The 20,764-nt window shown below is 40.6% G+C and overlaps 1 protein-coding gene across 1 annotated transcript in view; it reads left to right on the forward strand.

The window, feature by feature from the left end:
- The first annotated feature begins 2,055 nt into the window (after positions 1-2,055).
- The window catches only part of TET1 (tet methylcytosine dioxygenase 1), a 117,373-nt gene continuing 98,664 nt past the window's right edge, over positions 2,056-20,764 (forward strand). The window contains exon 1 of the mRNA XM_036265665.1: positions 2,056-3,936. Coding sequence (XP_036121558.1) covers positions 2,056-3,936 — 1,881 coding nt within the window. The remainder of the gene's footprint in view (positions 3,937-20,764) is intronic.

Below are 20,764 nucleotides of genomic sequence, written 5' to 3' on the forward strand. Positions count from 1 at the left end.
TGATTCTGTGATCTTTGGAGAGCCTATTATTGTATTTTGTATGGTGAGCTTTATTCTTGTTCATAGCTTGGTCTTATTTTGGGTCAGGGTAGGCAGTCTGAGGAGATGAAATGGCAGTTGATGATGGCTCTTGGTCAGCCTCTTTCATTTTCTCTTTTCTTGCTCATCATGCTGCTCTAACATCCTTTGCTGTTTTGATTATTCCGTTCTTTCTCTATTTCCAATTTCCTTACCTAGGCATTCATCATGAGACTTCTGGGACCCTTGGTAGAGGGATTTTAGAACCAGCAGATTTTGGATGAAGTTGGGTGAAAGAGAAAAGAGGCACATTATATCAGAGTGTAGACAGTGCCCCACCACAGTGTCTTCCTTTTATATAGGAGATACTCAACAGATACTTATTGGACCAGTGAGTCTTATTTGTAACCTAATCTGTTTATGCTAACTTCTAAGATTTTATGCTATTTTTATGTGCATGTGAAAAGCTCAAAATTTGTTAACTGAGATGTGGTATTAACATTATTGGATCTCTAAGGAGTAGAGTTTCTTGGATTGTCTAAGCCTCGTCTTCTGGCATTAGACCAGCTTTGCTGTCCAACAGATGATACCTTGGCCTGTGTGCTGATTTTCTGAGGAAAGAGATTAAGAAATAATTTTTTAAGTATCCAAATTTGTGAAGATTGGGATTTGAGCTTTAAACACTATGTAACAACAATAGTGTGGTTTTATGTTTTGAAATGTTTTTTATTTTATTTATTTATTTATTTTTCTTTATTGTTTTTAGAGAGAGGAAGAGAGAGAGAGAGGAAAAGAGAGAGATAGAAACATCAATGAGAGAGAACATTGATTGACCGCCTCCTGTATGCCCCTGGCCCACAACCTGGGCATGTGGCCTGACCGGGAATTGAACCAGTGACCTCTTGGTGCATGGGTCGATGCTAACCACTGAGCCACACCGACCAGGCAAAATGTTTTTATTGATTTTAAAGAGAGAGGAAAGGAAAAGGCGAGAAAGAGAAACACCAATGTGAAAGAGAAACATAGAGTGGTTGCTGGTATGCACCCCTACTTGGGATCAAACCCATAACCTGGGCATGTGCCCTCACTGGGATTCAAACCAGTGATCTTTCAGTACAGCACTCAACTAACTGAGCCACACCAGCCAGGGCAATAGTGTGGTTTCTGATATAAAGAAAACCCCTTGCTGCCCGGCTGGTGTGGCGTAATGTTTGAGTGTCGACCCATGCACCAAGAGGTTGCCGGTTTGATTCCCGGTCAGGGCACATGCGCAGGTTGTAGGCCAGATCCCCAGTGTGGGCCATGCAGGAGGTTCTCTCTCATCGATGTTTCTATCTCTTTCCCTCTCCCTTCCTCTCTCTCTAAAAAAAAAAAAAAAAAAAAAATTAGTAAAAAATTAAAAAAAAAAAAAGAGCCCTGGCCGGTTTGGCTCAGCGGTTAGAGCGTCGGCCTGCGGTCCCGAGAGACCCGGGTTCGGTTCCTGCTAAGGGCATGTACCTCGGTTGCAGTTTGTCCCCGGCCCTGGTCGGTTGTGCGGGTGGCAACCACTCGATGTGTCCCTTTCACATCGATGTTTCTCTCTCTCTCTCTTCCTCTCTCTCACTCCCACTCTACCTGAACAAAAAGTGGAAAAATGTCCTCGGGTGAGGATAAAAAAAAAAAAAGAAAATCCCGTTTACCTTATTCAAAGAACTTCATCAATTTAATTGCCCCAGTAATTAAAGGAGCTTTATTGTGAATCTAGAGTTTAAAGAATACTTTATTGCTTTTTCTGTCCATTATATTTTTCTTTTGTAGTACAAATTCTCAGTTCCCTAATTTTAATTAATAATTGGTAGTAAATGTTCTGTTTTAAATGGGAGAATGCATTGGAAAAAGACTCACCTCCAATGTTTTTTTGTTGTTATTTCAGACCAAACACTTGTGCAAGTAAACCCAACCATGGTGCATCCAGATTCTCATCAAAAGTGAGACTCTCCAAAGGACCAATGACTCTGTTCCCCGTGCCTTTTCATTTATTCCTCCTACTCCATAGCCATGTCTCGACCCCGCATTACAAGGCCTTCCAGAATAGTCAGGAGGGAAGATCTCAACAAAAAGAAAACCAGTCAGTTGAAGAAGACATCCAAGCCAGTCAACAAAAATGTGGCATCAGTCAAGACAATGAGTCCTGGAAAATTAAAGCAACTAATTCAAGAACGAGATGTTAAGAAAAAAACAGAACCCAAACCACCCATGCCAGTCAGAAGCCTTCTGACAAGAGCTGGAGCAGCACGAATGAATTTGGAGAGGACTGGGGTTCTTTGTCAGAACCCGGAGTCCTTAACTTGCAATGGGTTTACAATGACTCTCCGAAGTACCTCTCTTAGCAGGCGACTCTCCCAACCTCCAGTAGTCATAGCCAAACCCAAGAAAGTTTCACCACCTAAGAATTTAGAAAAGCAACGTGAGTGTGATGATAAGGTACTTACTAATACAGGAGTAAAGCCCTCAGAGAATGATTCTGTCTCAACACAAGACCCCCTAGTCCCTCCTGACATAGAGAATCTAATTGGCGTACAAAATACATCTTTAATTAATGGTGAGAGCCAAGGGACAACCCAGTCTTCATCACAAAGAGTTGAAGATTCTAAAATAAAATTTCCCACTCACAGCGGTTCCACAGCAGAGATCCATTCTGGGGCACTGGAAGGGACACATGGCAGTGAAGGACTGTTCTCTAAAGAGACATTGAATGATGTCATTGATTCCCCTAGAATGTTTGCTCAGGACACTTCGTGTGCTCCTTTGCTCCAAATCGCAGCCCCCAAGGTTACCTCTGAAGGAAACTCCAGCATTCAGTTAGAAGATTTAGGTTCACGAGTAGAATCTCTTAAGCTATCTGATTCTTTCCTGGATCCCATCAAAAGTGAACATGATTGCTGCCCCACCTCCAGCTTTAATAAGGTTGTACCTGAATTGAACCTTAGAAATTATTTGTCCGTTGGTGGGTCAATATATCCTACCTCATTATTAAAACTCGTCTTCGCAAGCTCAGAACAAGGAACCCTTGGTGCTAAACCAGATCATCTAGTGGTACTCAAAGCTACCCCACATCAGCAGGAAGTTCCTGATAATACCCCTGTCTTAGGACAGGCCTTTAGTGCTGTCCCACATCAATGGAAAGTTCCTGGTGCTAATCCACTTCATGGAGAGGCTCTGGGTGAGACCTCAGACGCATCAGACATCTCTGGTGCTATTTCAGTCCAAGGAGAGGTCTTTGGTGCTATTCTAAATCAACAAGCCCTTGGTATGGGTGGTGGTACTGCCTCAGACCCACCTATCTTTCTTCCTGCTCCTCTAAACCAAATTGTTGCCTATAATACTCTCCCAGAATGGCCTGATCCCCAGAGCACTGTTTCATATGGGCTTGAGGTCCAGGGTACAATGCAGATTTTGTCTTTGGGCACAGGTCACACTCCTCAACCACCATCAAAATCAGACATAAATTCAGAACCTCTAGCAATGGCTATAAGCAATATACAAAATGAGAAGCAAGTTCATATAAGCTTTCCACCAGCTAACCCTCAGGGCTTCACATTAGCCCCTGGGAGAGGACTCTACCATGCTCCACAAGGCATTGCCCAACACTCCCTGGCTGGTCCCAGCAAATTGGAAGGAGGGATCTCCCAGATCAATACCCCAGTGGTGTCTAAGCCAGTGTCACTGGCCAGTACCTCCACTTCTTCCTACACAACTTTGCTACCTACTTTGGAAAAGAAGAAACGGAAGCGATGTGGGGTCTGTGAGCCCTGCCAGCAGAAGGCCAACTGTGGTGAATGTACTTACTGCAAGAACAGAAAGAACAGCCACCAAATCTGTAAGAAGAGGAAATGTGAGGAACTTAAAAAAAAACCACCCGCCATTTTGCCTTTGGAGGTGAGTAGACACCCAAGGACCTAGGAGAAACCTGGGAGACTTGGTCAAGTGATCTATCTGTGCAGTTTGTTTCAGTATCATCCCCTTTTACTGTGGTGTAAAATGTTGCTTTATGTTATCTATAAGAAATTGTGAAGCTACCTGTCTTATGCAGTGACACACGGACTTAGAATTTTCTCAGAAAAACAGAACATACAGTATTTTCATTATAGAATTTGATAGAGACACAGAGAAATTGTACGAAATGTGATTTTGCAACTGTTTTCACTATGCATCATTTGGCTAGGTATGTGTCTTTTTTGGAAAAGATTTAAAAATTAAGAGTGGAGTCCTGGCTGGTTTGGCTCAGCAGTTAGAGCGTCGACCCACGGACCAGAGAGTCGGCCCATGGACCAGAGAGTTCCAGGTTTGGTTCCCGATAAGGGCACGTACCTTGGTTGCAGTTTGTCCCCGGCCCTGGTTGGGGTCATGTGGGTGGCAGTCAGTCGATGTGTCTCTCTCACATTGATGTTTCTCTCTCTCTCGTTCTCCCTCTCTCCCTTCCACTCTATCTGAAGATAAATGTCCTTGGGTGAGGATAAAAAATAAATAAATAAAAATATAAAATAAAAATTAAGAGTGGAACAAATTCATTAACTTCCTTGCAGCCTGAGAAACTGGAGGAATTAAATCTCTGAGGGATTTATTATTTTTTTAAATGACTTTATCTCCCCCTTCAAAAAAATTTATTGATTTTAGAGAGAGAGAGGAAGGAAAAGAGGAAGAAACATCAATTTGTTCTGCTCATTTATGAATTCATGGTTGATACTGGTATGTGCCTTGACTGGGGATCGAACCTGCAGCCTTGGTGTACAAGACAGTGCTCTAACCAACTGAGCTACCTGGCCAGGGCTTGAGTTAAACTTTTGAAACAATAAACTGTCTTCATTTTTAATCTTGAAACTTTGTCTTGGAGGTATAACAAAACAGAACTTTACTCAATTTTTGGCAAGTGATTTCTACCAATTCTACGTATCTCACAAGATTGTTGGGATTTAATGGTAATTAGGGGTTGAGCTTGGCACAGTTGGTGAGTATGCAGTTCCAGCTTCTCTGGAAGCTGCAGCAGGAATGTCTCTTGAGCCCAGGACTGCTGTGCTGTAGTGCCTGCAGTAAGTTTGACATCGATTTGGTAACTCCCAGGAGTGAGGTCCACCAGCTTGCCTAAGGAAAGGTGAACCAGCCCAGGGCCGAAACCAGTAGGTCAAAATTCTGTTGCTGACAGTAGTGCAATAGCGCCCGTGAATAGCCACTGCATGCTCGCCTGGTCAACCACACAGATCTCATCTCTTTTGCTCCTCCCTGATTTAGGGAATCCTGTATCGCCTAATATTACCTGTAATATATAGACATTAGTCCTCATAATTACATTTTGTGAGCCTAAGGTAGTAAAAGTATTGGTTGACTTAGACTTTATTTAAAGGATTTTACGGAGCTTGGTTAATACTCAAACTTGCTTTTCATACATTTAAAACACCTGTCAATTATGGTGTTTTGTGATTTTTAGCTCACTCACTTGAAGTTAATATTTATTTTCTGTCTATTATGAATACAGATATAGTAGAATAGATTTAAAGTATTGAGAAATTAGGGTCTGGCTGACTGAAAAGATTGCATTAAATTTTTTTTCTTTATTGATTTTAGAGAGAGAGGAAGGGAGAGGGAGAGACAGAAACATCAATGAGAGAGAACATTGATTGGCCACCTCCTGCATACTCCCCACTGGGGATTTGGCCCACAACCTGGACATGTATTCTGACTGGGAATAGAACCTGTGACCTCTTGGTGCGTGGCTTAACGCTCAATCACTGAGCCACACCGGCAAGGCTGAAAAGGTTACATTTATAAAGAAAGGATGAGTGCCATGTTTTCCAGGCCGTCTCCATCAATGTTATTTCTTGTAATAAAATGAGAGTTGCTAAGTATAGTCTAGCAGTGATTTTGATGTTCCTTTCTTTGTCAAACAGCAATATAACATCAACTAAGTCACTCTTTAAGGGCAGATTCCTAGGGCGGAGATAGAGTGGGTGTCCTTTTCTGAAAACTGGCAAGTCTGACCACGACTTGTGGAAAAGCTATGTTGCATTTAATGCAGGTATGTATGTAGGATCAAGTCCTATGAATGAAATTTCTGTGTTAAAGGGTACACTGTCAAACTGTCCTTCAAAAAGGCCACATCAGGGCACATTCCCACCAATGGTTTATAAGAGTGGGAAGTCCTACTTTATGGAGTGTTCATTAAAGGCTGGTAGCAATCTTTATTTCATATTTTTGTTAACTCTCTTTCTTTGCCCAGCCAGTGTGGCTCAGTGGTTGAGCATCAACTCATGAACCAAGAGGTCGCTGGTTCGATTCCTGGTCGGGGCACATGCCCAGGTGGTGGGCCCAATCCCCAATGGGGGGCATGCAGGAGGCTGCCAATCGATGTTCTCTCTCATCGATGTTTGTATCTCTCTCTCTCTCCCCCCTTTCCTCTTTCGCTAAAATCAATAAAGAAAAAATATTAAAAAACAAACAATGACAACAAAAAACTTATTTAAAAAAAATTATCTTCTTTTGAGTGGAATAGAGTCTCAGAGAGTATGTTGTACACTGTAGGCAGATGTTTTCTTTCTTTTTTTCAAATATGTTTTATTAATTGAGTTTTATTTAGAAAGAGAAGGGAGAGAGAGATAGAAATATTGATGTGAGAGAGAAACATCGATCAGCTGCCTACTGCATGCCCCCCACTGGGGATCGAGTCCTCAACCCGGGCATGTGCCTTGACTTGAAATGGAACTGGGACCTCTCAGTCCCTGGCATGATGCTCAATCCAGTGAGCCATAGCTGCAGGGCAGATTTTTTTTTTTTTTTTGGTATATGTCCCTAGCGGGAACCAAACCCAGAATTTACTGGTCCTCAGGCTGACACTCCAACCGCTGAGCCAAACCGTCCAGGGCTGTTTTTTTTTTTTTTATCCTCACCCGAGGACATTTTTCCATTTTTTGTTCAGGTAGAGTGGGAGGGAGAGAGAGGAACAGAGAGAGAGAGAGAAACATCGACGTGAAAGGGACACATCGAGTGGTTGCCACCCGCACAACCGACCAGGGCCGGGGACAAACTGCAACCGAGGCACGTGCCCTTAGCGGGAACTGAACCCAGGTCTCTCAGGACTGCAGGCCGACGCTCCAACCGCTGAGCCAAACCAGCCAGGGCCTGTTTTCTTTTTTAAATTGAATTTATTGTGACACTGGTTGATAAAATTATATAGGTTTCAGGGGTTCAATTCTATAATACATCTGTGGACAGATTCTTTTTGCAGTAACCTAGCTTTCTACATGTGTATTTATTAGTTTCCTAGGGCTGTCATAACAAAGTACTTCAACCTAGTGCGTAAAATAACAGAAATATATTGTCTCACAGTTCTAGAGACCAGAAGTCTGAAATCAAGATGATGACAGCCATCTTCCCTCTGAAGGTGCTGGGGCAGAATATCTGTTCTAGGCCTTTCTCTCCTATTTTCTGGTAGTTCCTTTGCTTGTAGCAGCATAACTCTAATCTTCACATGGCAGTCTCCCTGTGTGTATATGTATGTCCAATGTGTCCTTTTTATAAGGACACCAGTCATATTGGATTAGAGACCCACCATACCTTAGTATGACCTTAACTAATTACATCTGCAAAGAGCCATTTTTGCTTCCCATATAAAAGTTTTTATTAAACTATACTTTTTCATTATGCTCTGACCTACATTGAAAGATACTGTGAGCCCTGGCAGGTAGCTCAGTTGGTTAGAGTGTTGTCCCAATATGCCAAGGTTGTAGGTTCAATCCCTGGTCAGGGCACATAGAAAATCCAACCAATGAATGCATACATATGTGGAACAACAAGTCTCTCTCTCTCTCTCAAATCAGTAAAATGAAAAAATAAAAAAATAATAAAAATAAAGAAAAAATAATATTGAGAAAAATTCAGTCAGCCTTTTCTAATTCATTCTTTACCTAAATTATCTGTCCACAAGTGCTGACTTCCATTTGACTGAGCCATTGCAAACAACAGGTCATACATTTAATTGAATGTATTGATGGGCATTTAAGGTGTTTCTACAATATTTTATTTCAAACCTTACTGCAATGAATAATCTTCCTTTACTCAAGTAATTTCACAAGGTGAGAATTGATTACAATGTTGCCAATAACTTAAGGTTTTACAAAAATACCCCTGAAACACTTAGTAGCAATGTCTTTAGCCGAGAGACCTCCCTTGTATGCTCCTGCTTTGTAATATTGCCAAGTAACATTGCCAAAGATACTCTGTCTCTAATAGGTATAAATACATTTGTTCTCTTCTTTCCTTAACTTGCTACTCATTTTCCATTACATATTTGGTGCAATGGCTTACCTGTATGGTCACCCAAAATGGAAAATTAAGTCATCTTTGATGACTTCCACTCATTCTTCTTGATTTTCTTGTTCTACAAGATCTGAGCACTTCTACCTCTCCATTTTCTTGGGCACTACTACACTTCAGGTCTTTATCTCTTACTGGAACAATGTCAGTGTTCTCTTTATTATCAACAAGTATTTATTGCACTTCTACTTTGGGTTATGCACTAAGGATATAATTGTGAGTGAGTCAGCTAGCAGGGAAGTCAGGATGCTGAATAACAAGCTCTCGTTAGTGCAGTTCAGGTGTTTTTCTGAAACCCTGTTCTACTTAAATGTGTGTGTGTATATATATATTTTATCCTCACCTGAGGACATTTTTCCATTTATCTTTAGACAGATTAGGAGGGAGAGAGAGAAAGAGAAACATTGATGTGCGAGAGACACATTGACTGGTTGCCTCCCACACAACTGCGACCAGGGCTGGGGAAGAACTGCAACTGAGGTACATGCCCTTGGCCAGAATGGAACCCGGGTCTCATTGTTCTGTGAGCCGATGTTCTAACCTGAGCCAAATCGGCTAGGGCTACTTAAATACATTTAGTGCTGTTCTGTATGTGTGATATATCTCACAAAACAAAAGAAAATAGAAAAAAACGTTTAGTGCCTTCCAGTTATAGATGAAGCCCATATTTGTTAGCATGGAACGTAGGATCTTTAAGATCTTGGCACACTCTGGCCATTCTGGCTCAGCGGTTGGAGCGTTGGCCTGTGGACCAGAGAGTCCAGGGTTCGGTTCCCGCTAGGGGTACGTACCAAAAAAAAAAAAAAAGATCTTGGCACAACTGACCTCTCTTGTTTGCTGTCTTCTCACATTGTACTTGAAGTTTCAGCAGTACCTGACTTGTAGTTCCCCAAGGTTACCATTGCATTTTCTTTTCTCAGTGCCCATGTTCATGGTTTGTTTCTCTTTCCCTATCTAACTCGATTCCATGCATGCACTCACCCCTCACTGTACTACAACTATGTACTTGTGTTCTCCAGGTTTCATACCAGGACACTATGTTTTTCCGGTGCCTGTCTAGGCTGGTCCAGTGATAAGTACTCAATAAATAATTGTTAATTAAATGAAAAGAGAATATATTTGCAACTCAATCAGGTTTATAAATGTAGATGTTGGTGTGTGGTTTATAAAATATAAACTTACTTTGGCAAGCCAGAGGCCACTGTTGACAAGTTCTGTCAGTATGAGAAAAAACTATTGGTTAATGGCTGAATGACCTTGACAGTTGATCATAACCTCCCAAGCACCACCTATTTTATTTTTTTTTTAATCTTTCATTTTGACATAATTCAGATAGACAGAAAAGTTACCAGAGAATTTTGTGTCTTTCAGCCAAATGTCCATTTTAACATATTTATCTCTTTTTATCTGCCCTCTATCTCACTGTCTCAGCTCTCTCTTTTTTTCAAGACTAATTGAGAGTAAGCCACAGACATGATATTTCATTATCCTTACCCATAAGAGTCTATTTCGGCCCAGCTGGTGTGGCTCAGTGCTTGAGCATCGACCCATGTACCAAGAGGTCACCAGTTCGATTCCTGATCAGGGCACATGCCCAGGGTGTGGGCCAAATCCTGAGTGGGGGCCATTCAGGAGGCTGCCAATTGAAGTTCTTAGTCTCTCATGGATGTTTCTATCTCCCCCTCTCCCTTCCTTTCTCTAAAATTTAATAAAGAAAAAAATTTTCTAAATAAAAGAGTGTATTTCTGCCCTGGCCGGTTTGGCTCAGCAGTTAGAGCATTGGCCTTCAGACCAGAGAGCCCTGATTCGCACTTACCAAAAAAAAAAAAAAATGTATTTCCAAAAAACAAGGATATTCTCTTATATTATCAAAATTAAGAAGTGAACAATGAACCATTATTATCTAACCCACAAACTTTATTCATATTTTACCTATAAGAAAAACTATATTGAGATATAATTGACATAGAATAAACGGCACATATTTATACAATTTGATAATTATGACATGTATGCACTGTGTAGCCATTACCATAATCATAACCTATCACTCCCAAAAGTGTCTTTGCTCCTATCCCACATCACCTTCACCCTGTCTCCTCAGGGAAACACTTTTCTATAACTAAATTAGTTTGCATTGTCTAGAGTTCGATAGAAATGGAATCATACAAGGTATTTTCTTTATTATTATTTTTGGTCTAAAACAATTCCTGAATTTTTGTCTTTTATGGCTTTGTTACTTTTGTCAAGTGCAGATCACTTAATTTGCCCCTCTAACTTTTACTCCTTAGTTTTAGTGTTCACTGGTGATTTTTGCCAGATGGTTGTCAAATAGTAATTATTTCCAACATTTCTTCTAAATATATGTTAGCCTTAAACTTTAAGACTTAAAAGAGTTTTCCTTGTTGCATACTTTTTATTTCAGTATGAACTTGTAGATTTTTCATTATATTCAGTTAGATAGCCTTTATTATCATTAGTTTTTTTTTTCTTTATTGATTTTAGAAAGAGAGGAAGGGAGCCCTGGACAGTTTGGTTCAGTGGTTAGAGCGTCGGCCTGCGGACCAGAGATGACCGGGTTCGGTTCCCACTAAGGGCACATACCTTGGTTGCAGTTTGTCCCCGGCCCTGAATGGGGTCGTGTGGGTGGCAACCACTCGATGTGTCTCTCTCATGACGATGTTTCTCACTCTCTTCCTCTTTCCCTCCCGCTCTATCTGAAAATAAATGCAAAAAAAAAAGAAAGAAAGAAAGAGAGGAAGGGAGGAGAGAGAGATGGAAACGTTGATGAGAGAGAACATCAATTAGCCACACCGGTTACTTTTAAAATTGTTCACATTTATAGATGTACAATATATCTGGAATTGACTTCTGTGTATGGTGTGAGATAGGAGACAAGATTCATTCTTTTCATTTGTATATCTACTTGACCAGCACCACTACTGAAATGACAATCCTTTCCCTGATACTGCAGTGTCAACTCTGTCATAAATCAGGTGATTGTTCAGTTCTGGATCTGTTTCTAGACTCTGTTTAATTGGCCTTTTTGTCTATCCTTGTGTCTAAATTGACTTTATTTACCAGGCTTTATAACTGGTCTTACTAACTGGTAGTATAACTCCTTCACCTTTCTTTGTTCTTCAGTATTGATTTGGACTAATTTTTGTTTTGGTTTTTTTTTTTGCTTCTTTGCATTTTCATTAAATTTTCAGCATGTAAATTTTTACCAAAACACCCTGGTGAGATTTTTATTGTGATTATGTTGAACCTATACATTAAATTGGAGATAATGACATTTTTTGTTTGTTTGTTTTTTTGGTATGTGCCCTTAGCGGGAAACGAACCCGGGATTGAGCCTGAAACCTGGCGTGTTCACTGACCATGAATCGAACCGGCACCTCTCAGTCCATGGGATGATGCTCAATCCACTTAGCCACACTGGCTGCACTAAATCATGATTATTTTTATTTACATAAGTCTTAGTAATTAAAAACCAATTTTTTTCTTTATTGATTTTAGAGAGAGGAAGGGAGAAGGAGAGAGATAGAAACATGGATGAGAGAACATCGATTGGCAACTTCCTGCATGTGGGGATTGGGCCCACAACCTGGGCATGTGCCCTGACCAGTGCCCTGACCAGGAATGGAACCTGTGACCTCTTGGTGCATAGGTCAATGCTTAACCACGGAGCCACACCAGTCCAGCAGTCTTATTTAATTTTTTTCAGTAATGTCTTGTCATTTTCAACATGGAGTCATTTGATTAGTTTTATTCCTAGGTATTAGATTTTTTAAATTAATTAATTAATTAATTTTTTATTCTCACCCGAGGACATTTTTTTTGATATTTTGTTCAGATAGAGTGGGAGGGAGAGAGAGAGAGAAACATCGACGTGAAAGGGACATATCGAGTAGTTTCCACCTGCACAACCCAACCAGGGCCGGAGACAAACTGCAACTGAGGTACATGCCCTTAGCGGGAACTGAACCCAGGTCTCTCAGGACCGCAGGCCGAAGCTCTAACAACTGAGCCAAACCGGCCAGGGCAGATTATTATTTATTTATTTATTTTGGTGGTACATGCTTCTAGCTGGAACCAAATCCAGGACTCTCTGGTCCGCAGGCTGCCACTCAACTGCTGAGCCAAACTGGCCAGGGCTAGATTTTTCTTTTTTTTTTTTTTAAGACATTTATTTATTATCCTCACCTGAGGCCTCTTTTTTTTTTTTTTTTTTTCATTTATCTTCAGATAGAGCAGGAGGGAGAGAGGAAGGGAGAGAGAGAGAGAAACATCCATGTGAGAGAGACACATTGAGTGGTTTCCACCCATGTGACCCAACCTGGGCCGGGGACAAACTGCAACTGAGGTACGTGCCCTTATCGGGAACCGAACCTGGGACTCTCTGGTCTGCGGGCTGACGCTCTAATCACTGAGCCTAACTGGCCAGGGCCAGATTTTTTTTACATCAAAAATTTTAATATTTATTTGATGCTATATTTAATGATTAAAGGTCCTTTGCTATGATACCTAAGAATAATGGTAAACAAATATGTTTTATGTATTTGTTTGTCCTTCACATTTGAATCATTTTACTTATTGAGAATTGGAGTAAGAAAGAGAAAATACATTTATAGTTTTAAAATGTTAATATTTGGTAGTTTTTTTGTTAGTGCCTAGATGAAACATAAACTGTTAGTTTTTTGTTTTGTTTTGTTTTTCCTGTAAAATATACTTAAGTCCCTAAAGGCATATGCCATTTAGCAAAATGCTAACGGGGAGAAGCAAAAACAGTTTTTGACTTACTTTTGGGGGTCATGAATTGCATTTTTGTCTCTCACAGTAAGATTGAATTTCTTTTCATTGTACAACATGTTGTTTAGTCAGTCCTTCAAGAGACATCTTTTGGCCAAGAGATAAAAATGTTATTTCTCTGCCAAGCTTATTTCAGCATTCTCTGCGTTCAGAAATACAGATAATTAAAGCCACTAACTTTATAATTCGTAGTCATCTAGGAATTTGCTCTTAACTATGTGTTCTTCTTATGTATTTGTAATTTAGCATTTTGACACATGGGCTTTACCATATTTTTAAATAGTGATAGCAGTAAAGCATTGGGCAGAGGGAAGCTTTTTAAAGACATAGTAGATGCTTTGGCCAGGCTATACTTTCACAAATAATTTTTAGTACATAATAATAGAAGAAAACAAAACATAATTGTTTCTAAACATGCTTCTGAGGGTGGGGGATGGCATTACACATCTTTAGGTTGGTATTTTGGTATAGTATAACATTAAAATTTTTTTTTTCTTTTATTGATTTTAGAGAGAGAGGAAGGGAGAGGGAGAGATAGAAACATCGATGAAAGAGAACATTGATTGGCTTCCTCCTGCATGCCCCCCCACTGGGGATTGGGCCCACAACCTGGTTGTGTGCTCTGACCAGGAATCGAACAAGCGACCTCTTGGTGCATGGGTCAATGCTCAACCACTGAGCCACATCATCCGGGCCTAGTATAACATTTAATTAACGTTAATTGAAGGACTAAATGAGCAGTTTGTTGTCAAACTGAAACAGTTTTTCCTTTTGGTTATGTAACAGTGTACTAGATAACACTATAAATTATGCTGTTCATTACCATGCTATCTTCTTACCTAATGCACATTCCAAGTGGAAAAATAGTAATACCTACTTACCTTGTGCTTGAAAAGCTAAAAGTAATATTTTGTGATACAAACAACCACTGACTGTCCACCATCTTATTTATAATGTAATAACTGTCTAGTTCCAGATATGTTATTTCAGAATTGGTTGACATATTTGTTTCACTGTATCCATTTTAGTGGGAGTGGGAGTGGGACAAGCTTCTCCTGGCCCCTGCTTTTCTTGGTGTTTCCAAACAGCCGGATCTCATTTTGGCACATATTGCATATGGAACAAATTTTTGCTACCAACTTCTTCAATTGAGGGCAGATGTTATATGTCCTTAAATATGCCTTTAAGAAATCTCTTTGGATCACTACTGAAACTTCAGTAGCATACCTAACCACAGAGCTGCCCATAAGAAAAAAAAATATTCCTTTGGCATCTAGGATCCTTGCATGTGTAAATCCCAAGTATGCTGATCTTGATTGATTCTTACCTGGTGAGTGGTAATTTATGGACTCTTGTTACTGTGGTTCAAATTTTACCTTGTCATCTTGTGTATATCACTTTATCCAGGAAATATATGTGTGAAACTGGTTAACACCTTTATCTAGAGTCAGCATAATCCAGGTTATACTATTATGTAATAGTGAGCACCGTAATGTGGTACATGTTTATTTTGCTATGGAGTTTAATTCCACACCTTTTTTTGTCGATCAACCTCTTGGTTTTTCATTCACAAGTAGTAAGTATTTCAAGAGTTGATGATTTCAAAGCTTCAAAAGTCATTCTCCTTATAAAGTAGCCAGTCATTGTGGTTCTGTGTTGGATGCAGCACAATTGTTACCAGGAAGGAGGGAAGGCCAGGTTGTATCTTTTTGTGCTATTATCATACTAAAATAAAATACAACTAGCAAATAAATCAAACTAATCTAAGCAATTCAGATCATTACCTTGACAATGAGACTCAGTGGTTAAGTCATGAATATCCAGAAAGTCTTGACTCTCATCTCTGCTCTTCAAGTCTGTTCTGAAAGCAACAAAAGAGAAGTGTTGCTCTTTTCTGATTTAATTATGTCCCACTAATAGTGAGTCACTGTTTTTATTAAATTTTTTAAATTTCTTTATTGATTTTAGAGAGAGAGGAAGAGAGGAAGAGAGAGATAGAAACATCAATGAGAGAGAACATTGATTGGATGCCTCCTGCATGCCCCCCACTTGGGATTGGGCTCACAACCTGGGCATATCTCCTGACCTGGAATCAACTAGTGACCTCTTGGTGCATGGGTCGGTGCTCAACCACTGAACCACATCAGCTGGGCGTGAGTCACTGTTTTTAAAAAAGGGGCATAGTGTTCTTTCTGCAGAGAAAGCAGTAATAAGAAATTAGATGTGTCCAGCTGGTGTGGTTCAATGGTTGAGCGATAACTGATGCACCAGGAGGTCGCCAGTTTGATTCCCGGTCAGGACACATGCCTAGGTTGTGGGCCCGATCCCCAGTGAGGGGCATGCAGGAGGTGACCAATTGATGTTCTCTCTCATTGATGTTTCTATCTCTCTCTCCCTCTCTCTCTCAAATCAATAAAGAGAAGAAAAAAAAAAAAAAAAAAGTAGATGTAGAAATTACTTCTATAGCCCAAGCCCAGGATGTATAGTGTTCTAACACATAATAGGTGCTCAACAAATGTTTGCTGAATAAATGATTCAATGAATGAAATCATATAAAAAATGTAGTAGTTAGTCTATTTCTCACATACCAATGTCTCATAAAAAACTGTATCCTAGCCCTGGCTAGTTTTGCTCAGCAGTTAGAGCGTTGGCCAGAGGACCAGAGTCCCGGGTTTGGTTTCTGCTAAGGGCACATACCTCGGTTGCAGTTTGTCCCCGGCCCTGGTTGGGGTTGTGTGGGTGGCAACCACTCGATGTATCTCTCTCTCTCTTCCCACCTCTCTCCCTCCTGCTCTATCTGAAGATAAATACAAAAATGTCCTAGGGTGAGGATTAAAAAAACAAACAAACAAAAAAACCCCTGTCCCTGTGGCTCAGTGGTTAATCATCAACCCATGCACCAATAGGTTGCCAGTTCGATTCCCAGTCAGGGCACATGCCCAAGTTGTGGACCAAATCCCCAGGGCGTGCAGGAAGTGACCAATTGATGTTCTCTCACATTGATGTTTCTATCCGTCTCTCCCTCTTTCTTCCTCTCTCTCCAAAATCAATAAAAGAACAAAAATTGTATCATATACGTACTTGATATATCATCTAAATAGCTAGTAACCTAAAATATTTGGGGTTTATTCTGTACCTGTCATTTTCAAGCACCAATGATAATCGGATCATGGGTTATCTGTAACAGAAATTCGAATAGAAAAGTTTGGAGAATAAGGTTTTAAAAAGGTGCAGAGTGCTTGGAAAATGTGTTAAAAAGATGCTGCTTATGTTGTTTAAAATGACTGCCATATGCATTTGTGATTGAGTTATTCCAAAATGCACAGGTTAGACAACTCAAATTTCTAAAGGAAAAAGAGCATAAAAGCTCAAAGTCATGCATTTTTCTAATTGTAAATGGAATTTAGAAAAACAGTTCTAGAAGGATACCTACCAAACCAAACTGGTATAGTGTTTTCCTCTAAGGATTAGATTTTTTGGATGAAGGAGGGAGCGGTGTATTAGGAAATATGTGACTTTAACTTTTTTGCTTAGATTTTTCTATGTGGTTTGAATTTTTACATAATAAGCTGTGTTACTTTAAAAAGTAGTAAAACATACTAAAACAAAATAATATAATTTGCATTTAGAAAGTTTAGAAACAGGACAGAGAAAACCTATAATCCTACTACCAAGAGGCAACCATCATGAATATATTGATATAGTCGCTTCTAGTATTTTTTCTGCAATAAAAAAATAATGTAGTTGAAGTCAAATGGTTAATTTTTTCTTATTTCAGTATATCATCAGCTTTTTTTTATTGTAATTAAAATTTTGTAAAGATTTAAAAATATGTGCATAAATGAACATAATTTACTAAATTAGTTTTCAATGTTGGATGTGTCAGTTTCTTAAAGTTTTGCATGGTAGAAAACTTTTTTTTTTGTATAAATTGTGATTCTCATTTCAGATTATTTCCTTGACACTGGAATCATTAGTCTTTATTTTAGACAAAGGATAGTATCATAACCAAAATACTTAGCATTTTCCTAATGAATAATTGCTTAAGGATTTCTAAATCTTTACCATTTTTGGAAACCTGAAGTTTGGGGCACAGATATTATTTTTAGAAAGTGAGGTCCATTTCCTTCTCCCCAAATCAGAAACCAGAGTTTAAATTATATTCTTTTTGGTAAACATAGGTTAATACCCTTTCAAAGATGGTAATTGAGCTGGCATTTCAGCATATCTCCTAACTAATGGTATAATATTTTTAGCACTATGGAAAAAACAGAATTTTAAAGTTCCTATTATTATATTAGTACTTTAGTCTTCCTAAACTTTCTACATATTTTTGAAGACTTGTTTGATTCTACTTTAAATGATCCCAACATTTGCCTTTACTTTTTATTTATTTTTTTTTTTTTTATTTTTTTTTTATCCTCACCCGAGGACATTTTTCCATTTTTTGTTCAGGTAGAGTAGGAGGGGGAGAGAGGAACAGAGAGAGAGAGAAACATCGATGTGAAGGGACACATCGAGTGGCTGCCACCCGCACGACTGACCAGAGCCGGGGACAAACTGCAACCGAGGTACATGCCCTTAGCGGGAACCGAACCCGGGTCTCTCGGGACCGCAGGCCGACGCTCTAACCGCTGAGCCAAACCGGCCAGGGCTGCCTTTACTTTTTAAAATTTGTTTTTATTGATTTTTTTTTTGAGAGAGAAGAAGGAAGGGGGGAGAGAGAGATAGAGAGAAAGAAAAACATCAATGGGAGAGAGAAACATTAGTCGATTGTCTCCAGCATGCACCCTGACATGGAATAGAACCCATAACATGGGCACATGCCCTGACCGGGAATTGAACCGGTGACCTTTTGATACATGGCACAACGCTCAACCAACTGAGCCCAACGCTGTCCTGGGCCTAACACTTGTCTTTCCTATGATGATTCAGAAATCATAAAAAAAGAACTTCTAGCCCTGGCTGGTTTGGTTCAGCGGTTAGAGCGTGGGCTTGCAGTCCAGAGAGACCTGGGTTCAGTTCCACTAAGGGCACATACCTCGGTTGCAATTTGTCCCTGGTCCTGGTTGGGTCGTGTAGGAGGCAGCCACTCGATGTGTCCCTTTCACGTTGATGTTTCTCTCTCTCTCTCTCTCTCTCTCTCTCCCTCTCCCTCTCCCTCTCCCTCTCCCTCTCCCTCTCCCCCTCTCCCTCCCTCCCTCCCTCTCATTCTACTGAACAAAAAATGGAAAAATGGCCTCGGGTGAGGATAAAAAAAACAGAACAACTTCTACATTATCAGTAGTGTTTAATTTGGATGGACTGCAGTGCTGGCTGATCCCATCTCATAATTTATATGCAGCATATTGTTTTTATATACATTTCCTGGAAAGATGGTTCATAGCTTATCTCATCTCCTCAAAATTATATGCAACATGTTTTTATATGCATGTTTCTGGAGAGATGGTTCATAGCTTTTGTTCGATTTTACAGTAATGTAAGTCACGTCTACTCTCCAGTAGAAAAATAAGTAAACGAATCACACCACTATTTGAGACATTGAAGGAATGAAATTGACAGCTGTTCCTATGGTTAAGTAAAAAACTGTTATACTGCCTTGGCTGGTTTGGCTCAGTGGTTAGAGTGTCAGCCCTTGGATCGAAGGGTTGTGGGTTTGATTCTGGTCAATGGTACATACCTGGGTTGCAGGTTTAATCCCCGACCCCACCACAGTTGTGTGGAGGCAAGCAATCTGTGTGTCTCTCTCACATCGATGTTCTTTTTTTTTTTTAAGTCATCTTTATTGTTGAATGTATTACAGATGTCCTACTGTTTTTCCCCATTGACCCCTGCCTCCCTAGACCTGCCCTCTTCCTGCCTTCCCCACACTATTGACAGTATCCCTGGGTTATGCATATATGCATAGAAGTTCTTTGGTTTATCTCATCCTGCCCACCCTCCCCCCTTCCCTTTGAGGTTCATCAGTCTACTAACCAATTTGTAATTCTTAATTCCTTCATCTTTTTCACCCATCCCTCCAATCCCCACCCATCTGGCAAACACCAAAAAGTTCTCTGTATCTATGAGTCTGTTTCTGTTCTGCTTGCTCATTTGGTTTATAGATTGAATTGTTGATAGATATGTATTAATTGCCTTTTTATTTATTTATTAATTTTAGAGAGAGAGGAAAGGAGAGGAGGAGAGAGAGAAACATTGATGAAAGAGGTCATCGATTGGCTGCCTCCTGCATGTCTCCCATTGGGGATTGGGCCCACAACCTGGGCATGTGCCCTGACTGGAAATCGAACTGGCAACCTCTTGGTGCATGAGTCGATTCTCAACCCCTGAACCACACTGGCTGGGCTTAATTGCCATTTTATTGTTCATATCTTTGTTCTTCTCCTTCAAGAAGACCCTTCAACATTTCATATAATACTGGTGTGGTGGTGATGAAGTCCTTTAGCTTTTTTGGCCTGCGGTCCAGAGAGACCAGGGTTTGGTACCCGCTAAGGGCATGTACCTTGGTTGCAGTAGTTTGTCCCTGGCCCTGGTTGGGTCGTGTGCTGGCAACCACTCGATGTGTCCCTTTCACGTTGATGTTTCTCTCTCTCTCTCTCTCCCTTCCACTCTATCTGAACAAAAAATGGAAAAATGTCCTCGGGTGAGTATTAAAAAAAAATAAATGAATGAATGAATGATAGCTTTGCAGGATAGTGTAATATTGGGTGTAGGAAACTGAAGCAGGATCCAAGGCAGGCCAAAACTATGATAAAGCCTTTGCAAACAGCTTGGGTGGGCCCGAATGTTGGGTGGGACAGGGCCTCAGGGAATCACTGGGGTGGGGCAAACAGGGTGAGCCAGGTGTCCCAGATATGGCAGCCATCTGCTGCCTCAGGGAAGGGCTGGCCAAAGGAACATTATCCTCTGCCATCACCTTTGTCCAGGAGAAAGCTGCCTCTCCAGCCCTCACCCTGAGGCCAAGCAGCTCAGTTCTTCCTTCTTTGTCTCTGGCGCCCCTCAAGCTGCCTCCCCTCTGAGCTTAGAAGGGAGTGTAGGCCCATTAAGAGGAACTGCCTGGGGCTCCCCCAGTCCCACCCTCCCCTAGCCTCAGTTCCTGCTGGTTTTTCCAGCCAGAAATTATGGGGACTTCTCTTCCTGGCACTGGAACCCTGAGCTGGGTGCCTGGTGTGGGACAGGGACCCCTCACTCCTCAGGCAGGACCTCCCCAGCCGAGGTGTCCTGATTTTTATCCACCACACATGGGTGTGGGACCATCCCATCAGCGCCTCCGCTCCTCCTACCAGTCTCCATGTGGCTCCCTCTTTAATTTTATAGTTGTAGGACTTTCATTCAGCTCGATTTCAGGTGGTTCTGAAGGATGGTTATGTTGTAGTTTAGTTGTAATTTTGATGTGGTTTTGGGAGGAGGCGATACCGCATTTACCTACGCCGCCATCTTGAGTGAAGTCCCCTCACGTCGATGTTTCTGTTTCTCCCCCTCTCTCCCATCCACTCTCTCTAAAAATCAATGGAAACAATACACTCTGGCGAGAATTAACAACAATAACAACAAAACTGTTATACTGATAGTTTGGATATTCCTCTAT

This window comes from Molossus molossus, unplaced genomic scaffold (assembly GCF_014108415.1).
Source record: "Molossus molossus isolate mMolMol1 unplaced genomic scaffold, mMolMol1.p scaffold_m16_p_17, whole genome shotgun sequence".
NCBI lineage: Eukaryota > Metazoa > Chordata > Mammalia > Chiroptera > Molossidae > Molossus > Molossus molossus.